General features: G+C 34.8%; 3 protein-coding genes across 6 annotated transcripts; 1 reads left to right on the forward strand and 2 right to left on the reverse strand.

Annotated features, from left to right (window-relative positions):
- Positions 1 to 9,554: 9,554 nt before the first annotated feature.
- On the reverse strand, positions 9,555 to 11,817 carry LOC108855150 (dof zinc finger protein DOF3.7). 4 transcript variants are annotated; one of them, XM_018628884.2, is made up of 3 exons: positions 11,550 to 11,817; positions 9,987 to 10,912; positions 9,555 to 9,778 (listed from the first exon to the last, which is right to left on the reverse strand). In XM_018628884.2, exons 1-2 carry the CDS (start codon positions 11,571 to 11,573, stop codon positions 9,992 to 9,994), a joined length of 945 nt encoding a protein of 314 aa, XP_018484386.2. In that variant the 5' UTR covers positions 11,574 to 11,817; the 3' UTR covers positions 9,555 to 9,778; positions 9,987 to 9,991. The 4 variants fall into 4 exon arrangements, with proteins under 4 accessions (XP_018484386.2, XP_018484385.2, XP_018484387.2 ...); XM_018628883.2 differs by having other exon boundaries at positions 9,555 to 10,912; XM_018628885.2 differs by having other exon boundaries at positions 9,555 to 10,912; positions 11,454 to 11,577.
- A 5,744-nt stretch (positions 11,818 to 17,561) lies between these two features.
- LOC108851285 (auxin response factor 18) lies at positions 17,562 to 20,001 on the reverse strand (the record flags this gene model as incomplete). Its single annotated transcript, XM_057009473.1, is given in 8 exon segments — positions 17,562 to 17,874; positions 17,955 to 18,145; positions 18,229 to 18,633; positions 18,700 to 18,772; positions 18,836 to 18,949; positions 19,016 to 19,180; positions 19,254 to 19,344; positions 19,764 to 20,001. Coding segments are annotated over 8 exon segments (1,395 nt in total), but the record flags the coding sequence as incomplete, so codon positions are not given.
- A 986-nt stretch (positions 20,002 to 20,987) lies between these two features.
- Positions 20,988 to 22,836, forward strand: LOC130511798 (uncharacterized). The gene has a single exon (XM_057009474.1). The coding sequence runs from the start codon at positions 21,177 to 21,179 to the stop codon at positions 22,188 to 22,190; it is 1,014 nt and encodes a 337-aa protein (XP_056865454.1). The 5' UTR covers positions 20,988 to 21,176; the 3' UTR covers positions 22,191 to 22,836.
- The last annotated feature ends 903 nt before the right edge of the window (positions 22,837 to 23,739 follow it).

Raw genomic sequence — 23,739 nt, forward strand, 5'->3', positions numbered from 1 at the left:
TTGAGCTTCTTCAAGGAGGAAAAGTCACTTTTGGAGATGGTGGTCAGGGAAGAATCCGTGGTGTTGGAGTACTGGAAAGACCAGATCTTCCTCGTCTCATAAATGTCTACCTAGTGGATGGACTCAAGGCAAATCTGATCAGTGTGAGCCAACTGTGTGATGATGGATTGGAAGTCATTTTCAACAGTAAAGAATGCAGAGCTGTTGATGCAAAAGGAAATCTAGTTCTGTATGGAGTTCGTTCAGGCAACAACTGCTACATGTGGAAACCATCACAACTGTGCTTATCTGCAAGAGAATCCAAACTTGATCTCTGGCACAAGAAGCTTGGACACATGAACACTCGAGGACTGACAAAACTAGTGAATGCTGAGGTTGTGAGAGGAGTACCTGAGCTTGAAAAAGAAACGGATACAGTGTGTGGAGGATGCTGTCAGGGAAAGCAGATCAAGGTGCAACATAAGCAGATTTCAGAGATTCACTCTAAGCGTGTTCTTGAACTAGTACACATGGATCTTATGGGTCCAATCACACCTGAGAGCATTGCTGGTAAACGCTACATTCTTGTTATGGTTGATGATTTCTCGAGATACACTTGGATTGATTTTCTGAGAAAGAAATCAGATGCACTTGAGAGCTTTCGTATCTTGGCACTGCAACTCAAACAAGTAAAAGGAGGCCTTATTCAGATCAAGAGTGATCACGGAGGAGAATTTCAAAATGAACAGTTTGATAAATTCTGTCAGAGTCAAGGAATCCGTCATCAATATGCTGCTCCTAGAACTCCACAACAAAACGGGGTTGTTGAAAGAAAGAACAGAACACTGCAGGAGATGGCTAGAGCAATGTTATGTGGAAACAGTGTCCCTTCCGGTTTCTGGGCAGAAGCTGTAGCTACGGCATGCTACATAATCAATCGAGTGTACGTAAAGCCAAAGACTACGATGACACCCTATGAGATCTTCAAAGGAAAAACACCAAATTTGAGTCATATGCATGTGTTCGGATGTCTCTGTTACATATTGAACGATCAGGATCATCTAGGAAAATTTGAGGCTAAGAGTGATGTTGGAATGTTTCTCGGTTACTCTACAAACTGCTCAGCTTACAGAGTATTCAACCAGCGTACCAAGTTTGTTGGTGATAATGTCAATGTGGTGTTTGATGACAACATAGGCTTTTATCAAGCTAAGGTGAAACAAACAATTGAGTGTGTGACACAGCCCGTCAGTACATCAACTGAAACCGAGCTCAAAGATGAGTCTGGAGATGAAAATGAGCAGAACAGTATCAAAGTCGATCTAGACAAAGGAAAAGTTCATCGCAATCACTCCTCATCTGACGTCATTGGTGGAGTATTTGATGAACGAGTCACCAGGAAGAAAAAGATTGACTTCAAAGAAATGGTGAAGCTGGCGTTTTTCGTGGAGGAGTTGAATAAAGTTGAGTGCTTTGTGTCTCTCTTTGAACCTAAGAATCTACAAGAAGCTCTTGAGGATGAGTACTGGACCGATTCAATGCACCAAGAGCTTGAACAGTTTGAACGACTTGATGTATGGGCTTTGGTTCCAAGACCTGAAAATGTGAACATCATTGGAACGAAATGGATTCATAAAAACAAGACAGATGAGGAAGGAAATGTGATCAGAAACAAGTCAAGACTTGTCGGGCAAGGATATGCTCAGATTGAAGGTGTGGATTTCGATGAGACCTTCGCTCCAGTTGCTAGGCTTGAATCGATCAGACTGCTATTTGGCATGGCTTGCAGTCTTCGAATCAAACTCTATCAAATGGACGTCAAAAGTGCTTTCTTAAATGGGATACTTCAAGAAGAGGTTTACGTATCACAACCTAAAGGGTTTGAAGATCCACATTTTCCAGATCATGTCTACAAGCTTAAGAAAGCTCTTTATGGTCTAAAACAAGCTCCACGAGCTTGGTATGAGAGACTGACTGAGTTTCTCATTAAGGCTGGCTTTCAGCGAGGAGGAGTAGATAAAACTCTGTTCATAGGAGAGAATGGGAAGGACATCCTAATCATTCAAGTCTACGTTGATGACATTATCTTCGGAAGTACAGATCAATCGATGGTGGATGAGTTTGTCAAGACAATGATGAAGGAGTTTGAGATGAGCATGGTAGGTGAACTGAGTTACTTTCTCGGTTTACAAGTCAAACAGCTCCCTGATGGTATCACGGTGTCTCAAAGTACATATGCCAAGAACCTTATCAAACGATTTGGAATGCAAACCAGCAAAATTGCTAAGACCCCGATGAGCACATCCACTAAACTTTCAAGAGACGAAGATGGAAAACCAGTTGATGAAAAGCTCTACAGAGCCATGATTGGAAGTCTGCTATATCTCACTGCAAGCAGACCGGATCTTTGCTTAAGCGTAGGAATATGTGCACGATACCAGGCTCATCCGAAGGAATCTCACATGAATGCTGTCAAACGAATAATCAAATATGTGAAAGGTACATTGGACTTTGGCCTTCATTACACTTTTGAAACTAACGTGAATCTTGCAGGATTTTGCGATGCCGATTGGGCAGGGTGTTTAGATGATAGACACAGCACGTCAGGAGGATGCTTCTTCCTAGGAAACAACATGGTGTCATGGCACAGCAAGAAGCAAAATTGTGTCTCTCTATCGACAGCCGAGGCAGAGTATATAGCCTTGGGGAGTTGTTGCACTCAACTACTCTGGATGCGACAGATGCTAGTTGATTATGGTATCATTTCGGAATCTATGCTTGTTCACTGTGATAACATGAGTGCTATAAATCTGTCTAAGAATCCTGTTCAGCATTCACGCACCAAACATGTGGATATTAGGCATCACTTTGTGAGAGAATTGGTTGAGATGAGGATTGTAACGCTTGAGCATGTGCCAACAGAAAGACAACTGGCTGATCTTTTCACAAAACCATTGGATTACAACACCTTTCTTGGTCTTAGGAAGGCGTTGGGAATCATTGACCTCTGAACAAGCTCAAATGAGAGAGTAGGATTGTTGTATATAGTTGCTGATATCTGTAGGGATTTCATCACACAACTAAAACCTTGCCTCAACAAGTTTCTCCTTGATAGTTACTCGCAACGGCTCCTGATATCACACTTATCTGGTTCGATGAAGAAAGACACTCATCTTGGACTAGGATGCTGCAACATTCTACGTTTGAGCATTGATCACTGTCTGGATTGAACAAGGAAACATTGGTGAAGGTGAGTGCCAATCAAAAGTAGGTGTGCTACATGTCCAAAACAATGAGTAACACATGAAACTGGATACATGAGACTTCAAAATAAAGGCCTGGAATGATGGATACTCGTGTCGGAGCAGGGTGCTATCACACTCTGACTCTGAGTTCGATCACTGTCCGGACTAGGCAGAGGAAGAATCTACCATTTGAAGTAACCCAGCCGGAGTTGGGTGTTACAACACTTACTCTCTGGACTTGATCAGTTTCTTCATTAAGAATGGTAAGTGACCTCTTGGTGAACCTTGAGATTATTATGGTCGTGCTGAGAAGAAGAAGTACACACAAGATACTTGCAGTGTTTCCAGACCATACAGATAAGTGTTATAAAGGAGCTGAAGGTTGAGTGACAGTTTTTGGGGAAATCTCGCCTGTGACAGCTACTCGGCTGAGAAACAGCTACAGACTTGGGTTGAGGTCATTGATTTACTCTTGAAATTCTTTTGATGAATACCTATGAGTCAGCAATAATGTCAGTGGTTCTTCTCTTGAACAAAGGGCACCTCTGCGTGTCGTGTCCAAATGTACAGTCTCTAATGGTTACTAAATGTCTGTTGTCCGTGTGCTTCGCTCGAAGTCCTTATCTCTCTCTGATTCTCTTGCCTCTGTAAGTGTATGTCTCTAACACTTTGTCAAAATTTGATGCTGATGGACCTGATTCTAGCTTGGTTTATTATTAAGTCTTATGGGCTTTTGTGTTGTTACTAACGGCCCAATGTCTGAGTGATTTATTCTTAGGGTTGTCGTTAAGGATGTGGCACTTTGGTTCTCTTGCACAAATCCAACATGCAGCCGCCTCGAAGGAGCACTCGCTTGAGTCGATCTATGAGCTCGCCGGTGAACGATGAACCAATTTGGGTTAATGCTCCAACTTCCGGTGAGTCCTCGAGAGGGAGTAAGAAGCGTGTTCGCCGTCGTCATTATCCCTCTCCGTCCGACCCAACAGAAGTCGCCGCAGATTCTGTGTCTGAAGATGACAGCGATGGTGAGAACCACACTGATGTTCCCATCGAAGAGACTCTTCTTCCAAAAGAGCCCAGATACGAAGAGAGTCGAGCCATGTTCCAGGCTATGTATGAGGCTAATCCGGCGTATCTCCGTCCATCAAGACGCCCCCTCTCAGGTAGGTTTGCTACAATGGCTGCTCGTGGTAGGTACTGCATTCTCCGAGACAAAAACTTTGTGCCACAACAGCGCTTGGTTCTCTCCAACAACAAGCTCGCAGAGGTCAGAGAAACTGTGTTCCATTCGGGTTTGATCTACACCGTGGTTGACTCCGACGCCTTTCAACCAACCGTGATTCGGGAGTTTGTCGCCAACCTGCCAGATGCTGAGGAGAGAGATGATGGTGTGGCGGTGTATCTCAGAGGGTCAGTGGTTACGCTGTCTCCGGGGCTTATCAATTCACTGTACTGTATTCCTGGTTCTGAGGATGACCCAAACTGGCGCGATGAAAACATTGATAAGGTCTGTACCTTTCTGTCTGGAGGACGAGTGAATCGCTGGGAGAACATGGCATCAAAATTTCTCACCTCGTCCAATCAAGTCCTCTACAAACTTGTGTGTGCAAATTGGCTTCCCACCATGAACTACACCTCCATGAATCAGGAACGACTCAAGTTTGTCTACATGATGTATCATCACCGAGGTTTTGATTTTGGGAAGATAGTCTACCAGCAGATTCTCTCCATGGCAAAGAAGGTTCTGACTAAGGAGTCTCGCAGAATCACCTATCCTACTCTTATTCAGCAAGTGCTTATGAGTCAGCGTGTCATACCACCGGATCCTAATGATTGTGAAGAAATGGGCTATCCCAAAGCAGTGGTCAAAGACAGAAAGGCAGGGAGAGGAACATGAGCTGACTCCAGTCTTCCTGATCTTGCAGAAGACATCGATCGTCTCATTGCAGATCTTAAGAACGTTCGTGTTCGTCTGAGGAGTAAGAGTATCACTTCTTTTCCTGTGATCTATGACTTATGTTGTTTGATCTAAGTGTTTTATCTGTATGTGCACCTAAGCAGGGGGAGAATATGGTCCGCGTGAGGATGATAAAGAAAATGGAGGAAGAGAAGAATCTGATGAGAGTGTTTCGTTCTAGTGGCTGAATTCACATTGTCCTAGTCTCTTATGTGTTATGATATGTCTTAGTCTAGTCATCTAGTGTGTTATTTGCGGATTAGATGTGAGGCAGAATGATGTATGAACCTTCATGTGCGTGGCACTGTTCTGATAGACTAATCTATGTTTTCTCCTCTCATCTTGTTTATCACTTTTGTGCGAATGTGGTTTGGTGTGTTATCATTTTGAATGTGCAGGTTGCTTAGGGTGACACATTCAGATAAAAAGGGGGAGAATGAAAGCACCAAGGATTAGTGCTTGTGAGACAAGGAACAAGATTGGTGAGTTACACATATGGAGCGTTGTGTAACACACGGTGACGCGAGAAAGTAGCTGAATGATGACGTGGCGACGAGGCAATCGTTTGAACCTGATATCTCGGAGATATGAATAACGATGGGGATTTGTATGTATCACGATATCTCAGGGGAGATATTGTGAGAGGTGTATATAACCAAATTACCTTGGGTAGATTTAGGTTACGGTTTTTAGTGTTTTGACGTGCTTAAGCAAGAAGAGTGTTCTTGAGAAGCAGTCTAATAGGAGAGTATCCAGGTTGGGATAGCTTGTCCTGTGTTATTGTCGAGTGACAAGATTAGTAACTGGTCCGTCTCTAGTCGTGTGTGACTGAGTATAAATCGGATTAAACAGATCTAGGAAGATTGTTTAAAAGGTTTCTAATTAATCAAGGAAGTGTTCTTGGAAGTTCTGTGCGTTCCTTATTAACTTATTGTCCCTGAACTTTCAGATACATCCAAATGATCCATTTGAATGTAGTTTGACTATGTTCGTTTTTCTATCCAGATGGAACATATAGAAAGATCATCTAGATGAACTTATGTTTTTTACGCATTTCCATTTCTATTTGAATGAGTTTAATAAACAAATGATTTATATATCTTCATTTTTATTTAACTAATATAATTTTATTTTTAATTATATTGAGATTTTTCGATTTTGGCAGAAAACATTTATCTGATTTTATCGGAAAATTGCGTTTTTTGGATTTGCCGGAAAATTGTGTTTTCTGGTTTTAATGGAAAATTATGTTTTTCTAATATTAATGAGAAATTATTTTTTTTTTATTTTAACGGAAAATTGTATGCTTCTAGTTTTCACGGAAAATTGCGTTTTTCTAGATGGATTATCTGAATGAGCAAACGAACATCCCTTATTAGTAGTTGAGAAGGATCCAAAGAGAAGGATCCAAAGAGCCTATATGCGAAAGAGCATATGTTAAACCCAAGCCATATTGGTTACCAAAGTCTAAGAAGGCAAGCTGAACTTAGTGAAGATTAGAGTAGTTGATTGTTAGCCCAAACAACCATCAGAGAAATTCCAAGAAGAGGCCCAGTAAGAGTATTCCAGAAGCCGAAAGTGGTGAAACCAAACCATACATGCAGATCTTGTACCTCTATTTCGCTGTTTCCCCTGAAGCTCTCAGTTTGATTCCTCTTTAGGAAAAAAGTTTTTGATCCTCGTTTGGTATTCAGGGTGAACGTGGCAGGCCTCGTGGTGTTAGGAAGGCAACTGCAAATCAGAAGCCTACAAAGTCATTACAACAAACGAGCACTACTATGAAAAGCACTTTGACCCCTTTCGTAAGGTCATGAACGTGCGTCTTAGATGCAACTCAAGAAGATGCAAGGAAAGCCCTTGAAGCTGCTCAAAAGCAACACCGCCCGCCGCCTGCTACTATTTTCCAAATATCTAAGATTATTGCCAACTTCTTTTTGTGACTGCAACAAAATATTGGACAGGGTTGTCTCTATTGAGTATGCGCCAAAGGATAATCGGTGTGTAATTACACACGTACTTGTCTTTTCCATGAGTATCAGAGTATGCATAATGAAGGATATCGACTGATAGTTCTTTTATTCCTTCGGTTTCTTTGGCCTGAAGATAACATCTTTCAAAAAAAAAAGAAAAAAGATAACATCTTTCTATATTTTATTGAAATATATATAGTTTTTTTTTTGAGAAATATATATATATATAGTTGACTCAATGGGATCCATGTTTTCTTAATAATTTTGAATAATTCGACCATGCGTAGATAAATCTAGATTTGTTATAGACTACCGGAATATCGCGTTTGATTTTATCTTTATATATTTAAATGTAGTTACGTATGTATTATTCAAATATAGTCAGTAATTAAATAATCAAAACAATACAAACCCAAGGAAAAATCATGTTTGGTTGGCGGGCACTATAAAGTGGGCATCTACTTCCGCATTTCAAGCCAGCTACTAATCATCATGTGTTCATACACATAATTATCCTTATATATACAATATCCTATCCTGACAAAAGTATACGTACGCGTACACCAGTTGATTTTAATAAATTTCTAATACATATCAACTTTTAAAGGTTATGGTAAAATTTATTTATATATAGTTTGTTTATTTATTTATTATTCCTTCTAGCGTAGCTTCAACAATTTTATTAGCTTTTCTATTTGAATCCCTATGATAGTATGATGTTATTCCTTTTATTGAAAATGCGAGAAAAGTTCGTGGTGTGCGGGTTATGATTACCTAACTTGTAATTTCTCTGAAAAGGTAGAGCTTTAAATGAAATTATGCTACAATATTGGACGTAATACGATTTATAAATTAATATATGTAAATTTATACGTCAACTGTGACACCACTTATGCGGCTATGCCCTCTCTAAAAAAAAGCTGTGATACCACTTGCCATGAGTACATTGGAGGAATGTTTTCCAGCTAAATGAAGATTAATCATCGGGTTAATTAGGTGGATAAAACGTGAAGATGCGGTTTGATCACTAGAATTAGTGTTATATTTATCGAGAGGAATGTGATATTGCGGTAAATGGTAATAACGAGAATTCAAAGAAACCGTGCCGTCGTCTCCGAATCTTTAGTGTGTGTTTGCTTTAACACGATGATTAAATTTGATCAGCACTTTTAAAGTGTGGATTTACTTTGTTTGTAAAATTTAAATATATTTCAAAATTACATTATGTTAAATTTTTTATCATCGAAAAATGTGATCAAATCATCTAACTTCATAGTATAAAATATGTTTGTAGAAAAATATAATTTTTTATTTATTTTCACTAAAATATGATATACTAATAGAAACATGTAAATAAATGTATAGATTTAAAACTATTTATTTATATTAAATAAAATCAGTAAATTTCACAACTGATTTTATTTGTTCAATGGGTTTCAGACTTAGAAATCTATATTGACTTTTTGTATAATTTATTATTACAAATTTTTTAACAATGATTTATGCCTAAACCCAATCGACAAAAACCAACAGTATCTCTTTATCTTTGTGTTTATTTGGCGCATTAATTATGAAAAAATATTTAAAATTTAGAAATTATGTGGATACTATGAAACTTTGTTGGTGTATACCTTTAAAGTAGTAAATAAAATATACCTTTAAAACTTCCATATGTATATTTGTTGTTAGTAACCCGAATTTTAAACATTGTTAATCATATATTTTCTTAATATTTTTATGGAGAAAAATCAGTAATTTTCGTTAGTGATTATTACGTAAAAACTTTAATATATATGAGTTATAAATATGCAATATACTCACAATAATACTCACATCGAAAGGGACATGCATAGCAATGAACTTACGTTAAAATGCTTTAACATAAAGAATTTACTTTATTTCTGTTAAAAATTTACTTTAACATAAAAACACCTAAAATTTACGTTGAAAAGGATAAAGGATTGCGAAGTTCACGCACGGGCACAGGAGCCAAAAAGCTGAAGACCTCTACGAGTATATATTAATGTCCCCAAAATGCGAAGCTATGGGATTTGATAATCATGACTCTTTGTGGATAATGATCCCCAACATATTTTTTGTTTTATTTCTGTTTCCAATAAAATTAAAGCAATTTTAAAATTTTAAAGCTTCATGTAAATTGAAACAAAATAATTTTTCTAAAACATCATCTATATTGATTGAAACGGAGGAAGAACTTATTAACCAAAGCTGAAAATGTGTTACACAAAATAAACCAAAGCTGAAAATATACAATAAAAATCAAAGTTGTATCAATCTTTAGGTTCTTTTTTTTTTGTAACACATCTTTAGGTTCACACAATATAAATTATAAATTGGTTTATGATTTATAGAGAACATGAATATATATTTTTGCATAACGAAAGAAAAACATGAATAGATTACACAAAAAATAAAGTTTACATCATTATTAATAGATTACATCATTAATAAAGTTTTTGACTTGTCGGAAAAAAAAGAAGAATAGATTGCACAAATACTTCGACAGATGGAAGAAATGATGAATACACACACAGTCCTCGCATTCACTTATTCTTCTATCCTCATATCCCTCACCATTCCCCTATGATACAAAGACCCTTTTGATACTAAAAAAATACCATCAAACCCCATTATGAAATATATATAAAAGAAACAGAGAAGATAAAATAAAAGGACAATCTCTAAACTAAGTTCTGACAACTTTAACTAAAGTACCCCATGTGAGAAAAACAAAAGATCATCAAAGTAAAAATATGATAGAATAAGGAGGTAATAAAGTGAAAAAGAGAAGAAAAGCTATGAAGTTCATGATACCTTCTTCACCACGAAGATCCTCCTGTATTACTGAACATCCCACTCCAATATGTATTATGGCTCTTCTCTTGGTTTGTGCTTGAAAGCTCTTTCGTGTCTGAAAAAGGGAACAACACCCTACTCGCTCCATTCATATCACCAGCATGATTGTTATCTTCAGCTCTTTGGTTATTGTTGATGGTGTTATGTCCAATCCCTTGATGATGATCAGTGGAGAACGAAAGATTATTGTTACTCAGTTTGTAATCAGCCATTAATGTTGGGAGCCCTAAAGATGAGTAAAGGACTGAGTTTGAATCCATCATTTGACCAGGCAAGAACATGTTCATGCCTCTTGAAGAGGCTCCAGGAGATGATGAAGCATATATTGAAGATGAAGTATTGTTGTTCTCGATCTTGGGCATATGAAGTAACTGAGACATACCATGATGATGATCTTGCATGACTGGGAAAGACAACAAGTTGAGATCTTTTGACGACTTATTAGGGATTTGGCTTGCGAAAAGAAACGGTGGGTTTAGATCTGGAAGCTTGGGATTGGACCGCGAAGCTAAAGGTGTTGAGGATCTCTTGTTCTTTCTTGAGCTTCCTCCCACAGGAACGTTACGAAGAGAGCCACCTTCGGTCCAATACCTTCGACAACCTTTGCAGAAGTATCTTGGTTGCGTGAGACTATAGTTGTTGTAATAACAAAACTTTGTGTTGGTTGAGTTACATCTTGGACAATTCACTTTCTCTAGCGGCCTCGCTTTTCTACTTTCCATCGTAGTAGCAGTGTTGTTGTCATTTCTGGCGCCGGATCCGCTTTTGGATGCGGTGTGGTTTGGTCTCTCTGTGGTGGCGATGAATGTTTGTAGTTGTTGTTGCGAAGTGTTGTTTGAAATTATCTGCTCTATTGGTTTTACATTTATCATTTCTTGAAAATCCTACAAGAATTAAGATAATGTTTAGTTAGTCACTAACCTTATTAAAGAGAACAATAACGAGTGAAAGAACGAGTCTTGAATCACGTTAAGATTAGGGCATGGTGAGATGATTGAAATTGAAGTAATAATTAAGCGCAACTGAAAGAAGAAAATAAAATCAATTTTTGTGGTTAATAAAATCGTCGGTGCTTTTAAAGAATTTTTTTTTGAGAAGTTAAAGGAGGCTAATTAAACCACAATTTAGAAAGAAAAAGAATTTGGTAAGACCTAAGCACCAAGAACAAAAGGTAAATAACAAATCAAACCTTTTTATCCATTAGTTATCAAAATCTATAATTCATCACATAAAAAAGTGAACTTGTAGATAATAATGTTTCCTTTACTCCATTCGAGACGTAGAAAGTTTCGAAAGGATCATTTATCATGCAAATATTCATATATTAAAAACATATCCAACTAAAAACCATATATGTAGGCATATATCTCCAAGACTATGCATAAAATCACAAGAAGCATGAAAATAAAATTGTTCCATACATACATGTAAGTATCCATGTCAGTATAGAGAGAGGGGAGTAGTTGGAGTTAGAAGATAAGAAACAAACAAATATAGCAGAGAGACATCTTTTTGACGTACCTGCGTCCACTTCGTAGCATCCATGAACTTTGACAAAGAGAAAGGCAGAGAGAGAGAGAGTAAAGAGCAAAGAAAGAATGTTTTGGAGATAATTTTTTTCTTTTATGACGATATGGCTCTATGCGTTAGCTTTCACTTTATGGATGATGAAAGAAAGGAAGCAAGAGGAGAAGAAGAATAGAAGAAACCTGCAAAAATAAAATAGAAATTTTATATCAAAAAGCAAAAGTAGGGTTTGTTGTTTTGAACTAGCGATAATAATGTCTCCTGGCCTCCCTCTCTAGTTCTTTTCTGGTCCTTCTTTTATTATATTTTTGAAGAAAACAATTTATGGCTAAAAAGTCGTCCCATTTTTTATTAAATATTGGTTAACTTTTGATAAAATCGATCCTGGACTCATCTCTTTAGTAAACTTAACATGAGAAAGATACGTGATTTTAGTAAAAAGATAAGATAAAAACAATAATCGGGTTTGACCAAGATGAATCTTAGTTAACCGGCTCTTAATATATATTTACTTGGTAAGTTCAATAACATTATTAGTTATTATATATTTAGCTTGTAAATTCAAGTATATACATACTCTACATATGTTAAATTATTTGTTCGGCAAATTCTAATTGAATCACTTGTGTCATATATAATTGCATGTATTCCGATTGCATTGTCTATGAAAAATAGTATAAAATTAACTTCAGCACCAAAGTGTTTTAGCAAAAAAAAAAAAAACTTCATCACCTAAGTGTACAAGTTTATACAATCTGAGGACGCTCACTACGAAGATGGTTAATCACTTAGTTTGCAGCTTGCGCTTAACATAAATTGCAACGTATATGTCTCTAAAATATCTTTTGTAAAATTTCCAAAGAATGAACACTTAATGTATCACATTAAAATAATAATACGAAGCTTGAGTGGGATTATGAGTTGTATGCTATTCCCGCCCGCCCATTTTGTCAATTACCTTGTCAATTTTAAATATCCTTATAGCATTACATATATTTTATTAATTCATTATGTGTAGTTTAAGATCATCTCTGATGAAGTTTTTTTTTGTTCAAATTTAAAGTTTTTATTAGTAAAACTTCAAATATAGAGTTTCAGTACTCAAAACTTCAGATTTGAAATTTCACATTATTATTTGCATTTTGGTCCTTACAATTATGTATTACATTTTATGATTTTTGTATATTTTGTTGTTTTATCATTTTAATCTTTTAAAAAATCATATCTTATAATATTTCATATTTGTTTTTATGAATTTTAGTTTTACACATAAAACTAAATATAAACTTTAAAATAAGAAGTTTTAAAGTTTAAAAACATCTTTAGACTTCAAATATGAAATTTAAAAACATCTTTAAATTTCAAATATGAAATTTTGCAATTTTAAAATATAGTATTTTCTTGTAGTTTAATATTTAGTTATGTATTTATATTTATAATTTATATATTTACTGTAAGATTTTATTAATTAATATTAATGTGATATTTTTATATGTACTAGTTATTTATAAGTTTTATGGATTTATATTAATTATAATAAATATAGGAACCATAGTATAAAATATAAATAATTTTGAAGTTAGATTTGAAGTTTTTTTTTAGAATAAAAAATATTGAAATTTTAAATTTAGAGTTTTGCAAATTCTAAAATAAAGAATTTTTTTATGCTATCAAACTACGAAGTTCGGTGGCGAACTTGAAATTCTAATTAATTTTTCGGTCATACGAATTGTTCTTTGGATGTAGTAATGCTTTAAATTATGTAAAGTTACTATATACGTGTAAATGTTGACTGAATTTAGGGAATATGAATGGTTCTTTGGATGTAGAAATACTTTATTTTATTTTATTGTTGTGTTATTTCGACGAAGAAAGGGGACAACAAAATTTCAGCCTTTATTTTGCGATCTGCTTTTCGTAAAAGGACTATCATAAATGACACCACACACACATCACACATGGGTATATAAAGCTAGTATGATTTTATTCTTAAATCGGTAAAGCTATAACAAATGTCGCGTAAATCAGATAATTTTTCAAAAAAGTTTGTGATCGAGGCCAATTATATAAGAAACCAAATAAACATTCAATCAAACAACAGCACGAGTCATAAAGTTATAATAGAGCTTGGTCCGCGTGGATATTAGTTGTTATATTTTTATACATTAACATTTGTTTTCATAATTTTATACATTTTAAATATGTCATCCTATAATTATTTGTATCCAAAAGATTGTGACCAAATCAGATAATATGATTATTTTGGTATAAATATTAAAAGTTCTTTTAAATAAATTGTTTATTTGGATATTTATAAATTCTAATACATCATAACTGAATTCATCCAAATACGGAAAGATCTAATTTGAAATTCATCCAAAATTTTATAATATATAAATAGAGCTTAATTTCAAAACAAAACAAAAAATGATACCAAAAGAAATGATGTACCCGAATATTTATATTTAACTGATTATGTAAACAAATAAAAGTTATTTGTTAACCGTTTTGAATTCTTGTTACGAATGAAATAATTTTATTTAGTTTTATTCCCGCTTGATAAGCTATTGGCTCATCAACTAGCTAATCAGATACGAATTATTATTGGTGAAACCCAAAAATTAAGCCACCAAACCCATAATCATCCCAAAGCCGACAGACCATCATCGAAGAAGAAGATGTGATTTCCGGAGTCAAAGCCGGCCGTCCATCAAAGAAAGATGCGACACCGGAACAGAACCGAATATGCAACGCCGTGGAGCCATTCATGTCGGGAGAAAGAATTTGATATCGACATGCAAAGAAACAGAGGAAAAACTCCAAAATCCAGATCGACTGTGGCTGTGGAAACCTATCCCACCGGTTGGAATCACTATAAAAGTGGCTGGTTTTAGTGAGAAGGTAGAGTAAATTTTTCTCTCAAAGAAAGCATATAATATCTTATACTAGGGGTTTGGTTTTGCTAATATTGTTATGATTTGACTATAGTTTTATTATTTAGAACATTTCTCAACAGTATTTTAGAAAACAAAATATGTATATGATTTTATGGAATTTATTAATTTGATTGTAGTCTTTGCAAAGTTACCATGAAAGAAATTTAAGTTTAAATATATGCATGAGAATTTGAAAGTGTAATAGCTAAATTGTTTATTATTAAATTGAAACTTATTAATTTAAATTATGATTTAGAAAATTTATAAATGTGGACTTCATCTTACAATGATTATATTAAATTAGAGTTTATACATATATATTTATATGTATATATATATATATATTATGTTGTGAAAATATTACTTTCACATTATATATATATATATCAATAATTAGATATGATAGTAAAGATGCCTAAAAACTTAAATTGATAAATCTATGCTAGTTATATAAACTGCATTTTTATTTATCTTTTATTTTGCGTCATCTCATTTGGAATAAGATGATTTTTTTTATCACGTTTTATAGTATCAGCTTTGTATTTGTTCGGTTCAACTCGGGTTACTCTTCAGTTATCGGCTAAAACGGAACCAAACCGACAACCCAAAGTAAATGAAATTGATCTTGTTTTTGGCTAGATCCGTAACTGAACCGATATTCTTACTTCGGATCGGGTTCGGGTTTGAGATTTATGCCCAGACCTAGTTTTGTATATTGGTATGATGGGGAGGTGTTATAATAGTTTGATGCTTTGGACTTTTCTAGGTTGATTTCTATGAATTATATTTTGTGAGCGGTGCTTATAATGATAATTTCAAATAATCACAGGTGTTATATTAACCGCTAGTTTCTTCTCGTTCTGGATTTGTCAAAATTAAGAAGTTGTGACTATATCAATTTAACCAATCAGATGTATATTGATCGTAAAGATACATTCGAAGTTGGTACAGTGTATTTTTAATCCTAAATCTTAGTATTAAATTTTTAAAATTTTTGATATTTATTGTTGTTGAGTAAATTTTTTTGGATGATGTAATTATGTGGTCATCTCTATTTGTTAAGAACATTATTTAATGTTTTTATTATGTTATATCGTAATAGGTTATAGGTTAATATATTTCGTGTTTGTGTTTTTCAATAATATGTTTTGTATATAATAGTAAAGTCTCTAATGTAAAACATATTAAATTTCAATAACTTTGCATTTGTTGTTTTAAGATTAACAGTTTAACGTTATAAATTGTATTTTATTTTTTATTTGAATATAACTATTTTATTTGTTGTTGAATATTTTATATGAATTGCATTTTTGTAAGATTTTTATTTGCATTCGTTATAAGATTTCTTGATGGCATTCGTGAACTCCCATAACTCCTCTACTTTCTTAAGATTGTATGTTTTCCAGAGACGGAAAAGACGTGTAACCACCATCTGAGAGCAACAACCGAACTTCAACTTAGAAAGAAGGATGTAGGATGAAACCATTGTGGCGGCATATGTGTGTAAGGAAGCAGAAGGTTGAATCTGGTGAAGCAGGAAAAGTTTGATTATTTGCATTCCTATTTATTAGCATTTATGAAATTAGGAAAAAAGTTTTTTAAATCAACGTCATGGAAAATATCTTCAATGAAAGAGTTAATGGCCAGACTTGATGAGCATTTTTCAGTGACACGGAAACGTTATAATTCAGTAAAAGTTTTGCAGGTGGAACATAGATATGAATACACGATAACAGTAAAAAAAAGAAGTATGTAAAATATTGTGCTTGGTTGTCAAAAATTCTGGAATTGGGTCTCAACATCTTAATTAAATAAATTTGCATTTAAATAATTTTAATGACTCAATATAAAAAGAATTAAATGATGATGACACATGGCATTTTTCCCCCTATGGAGATACAAAAGTCTACTTTATTATATAAGATGTTACTTAATAAATGTTGTTGAATTGTTGGAAATATAGTAAATACAAAGCTTAGAAAGTGTTAGAAAACAAAATAAAAGTTATAAAAACACTTAAATTAAGAAAAATATTATTTCGTACTTTTGTTGTAATAAGATATACAGATAAATATTTAACTTTGCATTAATGGATAATCATTATAGGAATGTTAACTCACGTGTTGTTAAAAGGTAATTAACATGAGACTTTCTCTAAAATGCTTAAAACCATAAACTTTTATAGTCAGATCATTGCGTAATTAATTAAAGTTAATTAGAGATACTAATTGCAGAAAATAGACAGCAAATTTTTGTTTATGTAGCATAATTAAAGGGGGGGAAATAAATTGGTTTAACATATATTCAAAGAAGAATTTTGTTTATGTAGCATAATTAAAGGGAAAAAATAAATTGGTTAAAGAGATGACCGACAGGAAGGCGACAAAAAGGAGTGGTAGGCCCCAAGATTTGGGGCGTGATTGAAATGTTTTAACTTTTTTCAAATCGAAGGACTGTTTTCTTCGATCAAGTCCTTTCCCTTTCCTGACGACGTTGACACAATCCTCTCTCTCCAACTGCTACCTTCTTCACCTTACCACGTCCATTTGTTCAGCCCACTAGCTTCGTAACCTAGAAAGTATTCGGCCCACACTTTATATTTGGGCTTTAGAATATATTTGTATAAAATAATTTAAAGGGCAAAAATCGAAAACCGATCGTTTTTTATTAGGCCTATAAAAGCCCAGTTTATTACTTGGTCCAGAAAGACGAAAGCCCAGAATAGACGCTTCTTCTTCAAGCCATTTTCAAGCTTCTTAGTATTCCATGGAACTTGCAAAAGAAGATACTAATTTTTTTTTTTGAATATGTGGCTCTTTGACAGGGCAACATTTGAAGATCCAAAAAGAAACAAAAGGTTACTTTACCCAGAAGTAACACATCTACTTCTTCTGATCTTAGTATCATTATAATGGACTAGAGATGTTGATCTTGTGGCATATCCACTTTGTGTTTGAAGACTTAAGTATGGTCTAATGGAGCATAACTGCATAAGTACATAAAGAAAGATGTGAACCGACACATCAACCACAGTCACAAACCGAACCATTTAAAAACGCCAGCTTGAAAATTGACACGAAAAGAAAACAAACAAGGCCCAACCCAAGACCATGCAAGCGTTTTATATACACAGATTAAAAAACCGTAGTCTGGAGAACACCTTACACGACGACCATAATAAGTTACTAAAAACAACGTCGCTTAATAATAAACCTTAAACTTATATCTAAAACCACTCACCAAACTAATTACACGATTATTATTATTAATCCACCATACTTTCATCATTCTCTAACGACGAAGAACTCTTCAACTTAGTCGTCATCTTCTTAACCTCATCACTCGAATATATAAATATCTTCTTAGCCATCTTGCAAAACTCACTGCACAAACAAAAAAAATAGAACATTCAATAATGCTACTACACTGTTTTACTACTAGTACTAGTATTAGAGTTGCTTACTTCCATGGATCATCTCCAGCAAGCATCATGTCACCTTCATCATCAGTGAAGACAACGACCCATTTGTCTCGAGTAAGAAGCTGTCCTTTGTTGATCTCAAACATCTCCTCAAGCTCCTTAATCAGTTCATCATACGATTTCAACAGCGTTAAGTCAACCGCACGTCCAACAGCTATCCCTTGCATTTGCACCTTTTTTTTTAAATCCCCAAAATAAAGAGTTTCAGAACACATTGTTTATGAGAGATTTAGAGTGATAAAAAGATATGATTTACTTTAGTTCGTGTCCTTGATTTTTGTTGCTTCTTAGGCTCATTAGCTGCGCTTGGAGTGATGGGTTCTTGACACTTGTCTGGAGGAATTGGAGCAGGAGGATTGCTTGTGAGATCAAATCCGAACAACCTATAGCAACTCGCTGGAGGAGGAGGAGGAGGATCAGCTTGTAATCCACCTAAGTTTCTCTCAGTGGTGGATGGATCTTGGATCTGAGGGAAGCCATACAAGAAAGTAGTAGGTGGAGCTGGAGTCAAAGCTGACGATTCAACAGGTCTTGAACGCTTGCATTTGGGTTGTGATTGTTGAGAAGGTGTTGAAACTGGGGAAGATGACAAGAAAGGCTCAATCTCCCATGGTGAGACTCTGTCTGGTCTCTGAACTGTTGTTGGCTCATCCCATTGCACCTAACAAAGAGGAAAGAAAGAATGTTAACTCATTAATAAGTAAAAACCTAAAAGAACATTACGAACCTGCAAAGATCTCCATTTAGAAGCTGGCCACTGTGAAGATAGATCTCCAATTCCAACAATAGTACCCGTAAACCTGAAAAAGAAACTCAAAACATTCAGAATCAACAACAATGAGATCAGAAAAGTGGAGTCTTACATTCTCTCAGGAGACTCTTCTCCTTCAAATCTCATCCTGAATCTTGTGCCAAGAGAGAATCCATGCTTCATAGCTTCCATATACTTGTTCACTCCTACTATGAACTGGCTTATCCTGAGAAGACATAAACTTTGTATCTTAAAACCAAGTCCTAAAACATAGAAGAGTAATATGTTATACCTAGGCTTGTAAAACACAAGGAAGATAGTTTTGGTAAGAACAGCATGAGAAGCTGTAGCAAGGACTCCCAAATGCATGCTCTGGCTCGAGATAACAGAAGTAGGCATTGTGCTCTGATGCCTAGCTAAACGCCTCACTCCAACTCTCAAATCTCCATTCTCACCCCTCAAGAAACACAAAAGGCATCTCATGAGTTTCATTCAAAACTAAAACAAGACTAGTAAAGTAGTCTTTGTACCTCAAGAACACAAAAGCATCTCCAGCTACAAGTCTTTTGGATGATACAAATGTACTCCAACCCGTTGTAAGCAAATGCCTCCTCGGTTGTCCTATAACCAAAAAAAAAAAAAACTCTCATATCTCATTTAGTCCAAAACACAGTTGCAAAAAAGCAAAGCACTCCCTCAGTTTCTAAAAGATTCAAGTTTTAAAAACAAAAAAAAATTGAAAGATACTTTTTTTACATTTTTCCTTTTTTTGAAATAATGTTAATTTTATTCAAAAAACTATCGTACAATGACTGTAAATGTAAAAACTTTTTTTTTACATTTTCAATAAATTACTTAATGATAAATAGTAAATTTCAAAAATAATTAATTGTGTTTACTCAAAGTGTATTGTTTAACAATTGTGGAAAACAGTTAACTATAAAAACAATATAATCAAAATTTAATATGGTTTTATTTTTTTCGGAAAATTCTAATACATATATTTTTGTATATTCCAAGATTTAGTGACTGTTTGTTACCTCTGAAAATATGCTTAAACCTCCATTCAAACCCATGAAGATCTCTAGTCACAAGCTCTTGAGTAGGAGTAGCTTGTGTCATGTCCAAGCCAGGCAAGCATTCAGTAGCGTGTTTACGAAGAACAGAGAATCCACCGTGAGTGCTTGTGTCTGAAGCTGTTAGAATCTTTACAAACGAGTGGAACATTTGTTTCGTTGGTTCAACAATAGGTTGATCAAGACTTGTGAGTTCACTTTGCTGCAACACAAAAAAAATAATAATAAATAAAATCACACTATTCATCAAAAAATAACAATAAAAAAAGTCTGCTTGTTATAAACGTGCATGAAACAAATGTCAAAAATGACAGCACCGAATTACCCAAGCTTCGTGTAAATGTAACAAGTGTGGAGCCCATTATCACTGTGCATGCATAGTAATTTACTTTTCTTACTTCTATATATACGATCGACTTCGATCATTGTAAGACACACAATTCTCTCCTCCTCCTCTATATAATAAACTTTCTCTCGTTTACTCTCTTGTATCAGTATTATCTCTCTTCTGCGGGTATAAAATTTCACTCTTATTTAAAATTCTCGATACTATAAAATTATAACTTATTTTATAACACGTTATCAGCACGATCACTCTGCAATTCGGTAAAGTTTATATGTATCATATTTACCCTGCTATAATGGCCGGTATACCGCCTATATTATTATTTATTATTTTATAGTGGTTGTTTTAATTCACCATTATTTACCTATATTAATGCGGGCGGTATGTCGCCTCGTTAATAAACCTTGATTATTAATTACATTATAATCGTTTGGCTCGGCTGTGCCGCCGTAAAATTTATTTAAAAATGAAAATTAGACTATCACTATACTACGATTAATATTTACATGTTTATTATAATATGGCTATTATATAAATGCTTAGTGGTCTATATAAATTATTTATGAAATTTATGGAATCTGATTGACTACTTATTACAATATTTTCGGATTAATTTTCGATTTAACGATTTAACCCCAACGGTCACAAAGAAAAATTTTCAAAAATTTTACCTTTTTACAACGGCTATGAACAGTATTTTTACATCTATAAATACACTCATACTTCACTCATTTTCTTCATCAAAAATTACTCATCTTCTCTCAAATATTTTCAAATCGCTCTCCTCCGGTTTTTTTTTTCAAGAAAGATGATTCGCGCGTTTTTGATTTTAGTTGCAATTCTAATTTGTATTTCTATTTACGGTTTATTTGTTGGAGAATTTGCTCCGGGGGAATTTACGATGAATATCGGTTTACTTTTCTATACACTATTTCTATTTGTAATTGCTTGCATGATTAATGTAAACGGTTCATTTTAAATATTATAAAATTCTAATAAAATTTACTATTTTGTGTCTTGGAAATTCAGAAATGGCAAATATCGAGAAACTTCAGTTTCCGGCCTTAGAAATAACTGGGGCAAATTACACGGCGTGGATAACTAATATGGAGCTTCATCTAGATTCAGAGAAAATACTCGACACAATAAAAGAAGGAAACAAAACGGCATCTCATGAAAAGGCTAAGGCCGTAATATTTCTGAGAAAGCACCTAGATGAAAACCTTACGCATGACTATGCAAGGATAAAAGATCCTCTAGATCTTTGGAAAGCCCTAAAGGAGAGGTTTGATAACCAGAAGAAAATAACTCTTCCCCATGCACTCGATGAATGGGCGAACCTGCGGTTTCAAGATTTTGAAAAGGTGGAAACGTACAATTCCGCTATATTAAGGATAGCGGCGCAATTAGAATATTGCGGTAAGCCCGTGACGGAAGCAGAAATGCTTGAGAAAACTTACCAAACGTTCCACAAAAACCATTATGTTCTACAAGAACAATACAGAAACCGTGGATACACGAGGTTCTCTGAACTCGCTGTAGCGCTCATGATAGCGGAGAAAAATAATGAACTCCTTATCAAAAACCACAATATCCGACCCACAGGAACCAAAGCATTTCCTGAGGTGAATGCAACGGATGTAAAAAATCCGGAAAGAGGAAATGTTTCCTATCGTGGTCGTGGTCGTGGTCGTGGTTACGGTCGTGGTCGTGGCCATCGATTTAATCGTGGTAATGAAAGGAGTTACAACCCAAAAGGAAGGGGATCCAACACGTGGAATCGATCCGATCGTGGAAAAGGGAATGAAGCCCAAGAAAACCCTACTCGTAAAAACGAGAACGTCTGTTACAGATGTGGATCGAAGGGGCATTGGTCTCAAGTATGCCGAACTCCTCAGCATCTATGTAAGTTGTACCAAGAAACCATCAGAGGCAAAGCAAAGGAAGTTAATCTTAATGAGCACTTTGAGGGTACAACATCTACATACCTTGAGTCTTCTGACTTTATGGACGATGTCGACGAGGCCACTCATCAAGATAATTAAAATGCTTATAGTAATCAAGCCCAATAATGCCAGTGATGCCATAAATTATTATTACTATTATGTATTTTCAGTTCTAGAATAAAATTGTTTTTCGAAACAACTAATGTATAATTATAGTTTAATGTATAAGTGAGTGTGTGCTTATAATCAATGTATAATTATATAATGTTTACTTATGAAATTTTATTTTCTTTATTAATATTAATTGTGTGTTACAGAAATGGATAATGGAACAACAACTAAGCAAATTGGTAGAGAAGTTTGCATTCCAGATAGTGGTACAACACATACTATACTGAAAGATAAGAGATATTTCTCTAACTTAAAGTCAGCAAAAATGACTGTAAACACAATATCAGGTCCTACGGATTTGATTGAAGGAATTGGCAAAGCAAACTTTATGTTACCTAATGGAACAAAGTTTTCCATAAAAAATGCTTTATATTCTCCAAATTCAAAGAGAAATTTGCTGAGTTTCAAGGATATATACCTTCAAGGATATGAAACTCAGTCTGCAACTGAGAATGGAAAGAAGTATATGTATATAACTTCTGAAAAGTCAGGCAAAAATCTTGTACTGGAAAAGTTTCCAAAACTTCCTTCTGGATTACATCAGACTTATATTAATGCGATAGAATCAAACCTTGTGGTCAAAAGAAATCCAGAAGATGTTACATTATGGCATGACCGTCTTGGTCACCCAGGCATTACAATGATGCGAAAAATCATTGAAAGTTCACATGGCCATTCAATGAAGACCCAAGATCTATATCAGAGTAATAAAATGACATGTGTTGCATGTGCTCTTGGGAAATTAATCATAAGACCATCACCAACCAAAATCGATAAAGAATCACCAAAGTTCTTGGAAAGAATCCAAGGTGACATTTGTGGACCTATACATCCGCCATGTGGACCATTCTACTACTTTATGGTATTAATCGATGCGTCAAGTAGATGGTCACATGTTTGCCTATTATCATCTCGAAATATGGCATTTGCGAGATTTCTAACTCAAATAATCAAATTAAGAGCTCAGTTCTCTGATCATCCAATTAAAAGAGTTAGATTAGATAATGCTGGTGAATTCACATCCCAAGCATTTAATAATTACTGTATGGTATCAGGGATTGAAGTAGAACACTCAGTTGCTCATGTTCATACCCAAAACGGTTTGGCAGAATCATTAATTAAACGATTGCAATTGATTGCAAGGCCATTGATCATGAGATCAAAACTTCCAACCTCCGTATGGGGACATGCCATTTTGCATGCAGAAGCACTCATTCGGATAAGACCCAGTGCGTACCATAGATATTCCCCATTACAATTAGCATTTGGTAGAGAACCAAATATTTCTCATCTAAAAGTCTTTGGTTGTGCGGTTTATATTCCAATAGCACCACCGCAACGTACAAAGATGGGACCGCAAAGACGGTTAGGAATATATATTGGTTATGATTCTCCATCAATAATAAGATACCTAGAACCACAAACTGGTGATGTGTTTACGGCACGATTTGCCGATTGTCATTTCAATGAGAAAGAG

This window comes from Raphanus sativus, chromosome 4 (genome assembly GCF_000801105.2).
Source record: "Raphanus sativus cultivar WK10039 chromosome 4, ASM80110v3, whole genome shotgun sequence".
Lineage (NCBI taxonomy): Eukaryota > Viridiplantae > Streptophyta > Magnoliopsida > Brassicales > Brassicaceae > Raphanus > Raphanus sativus.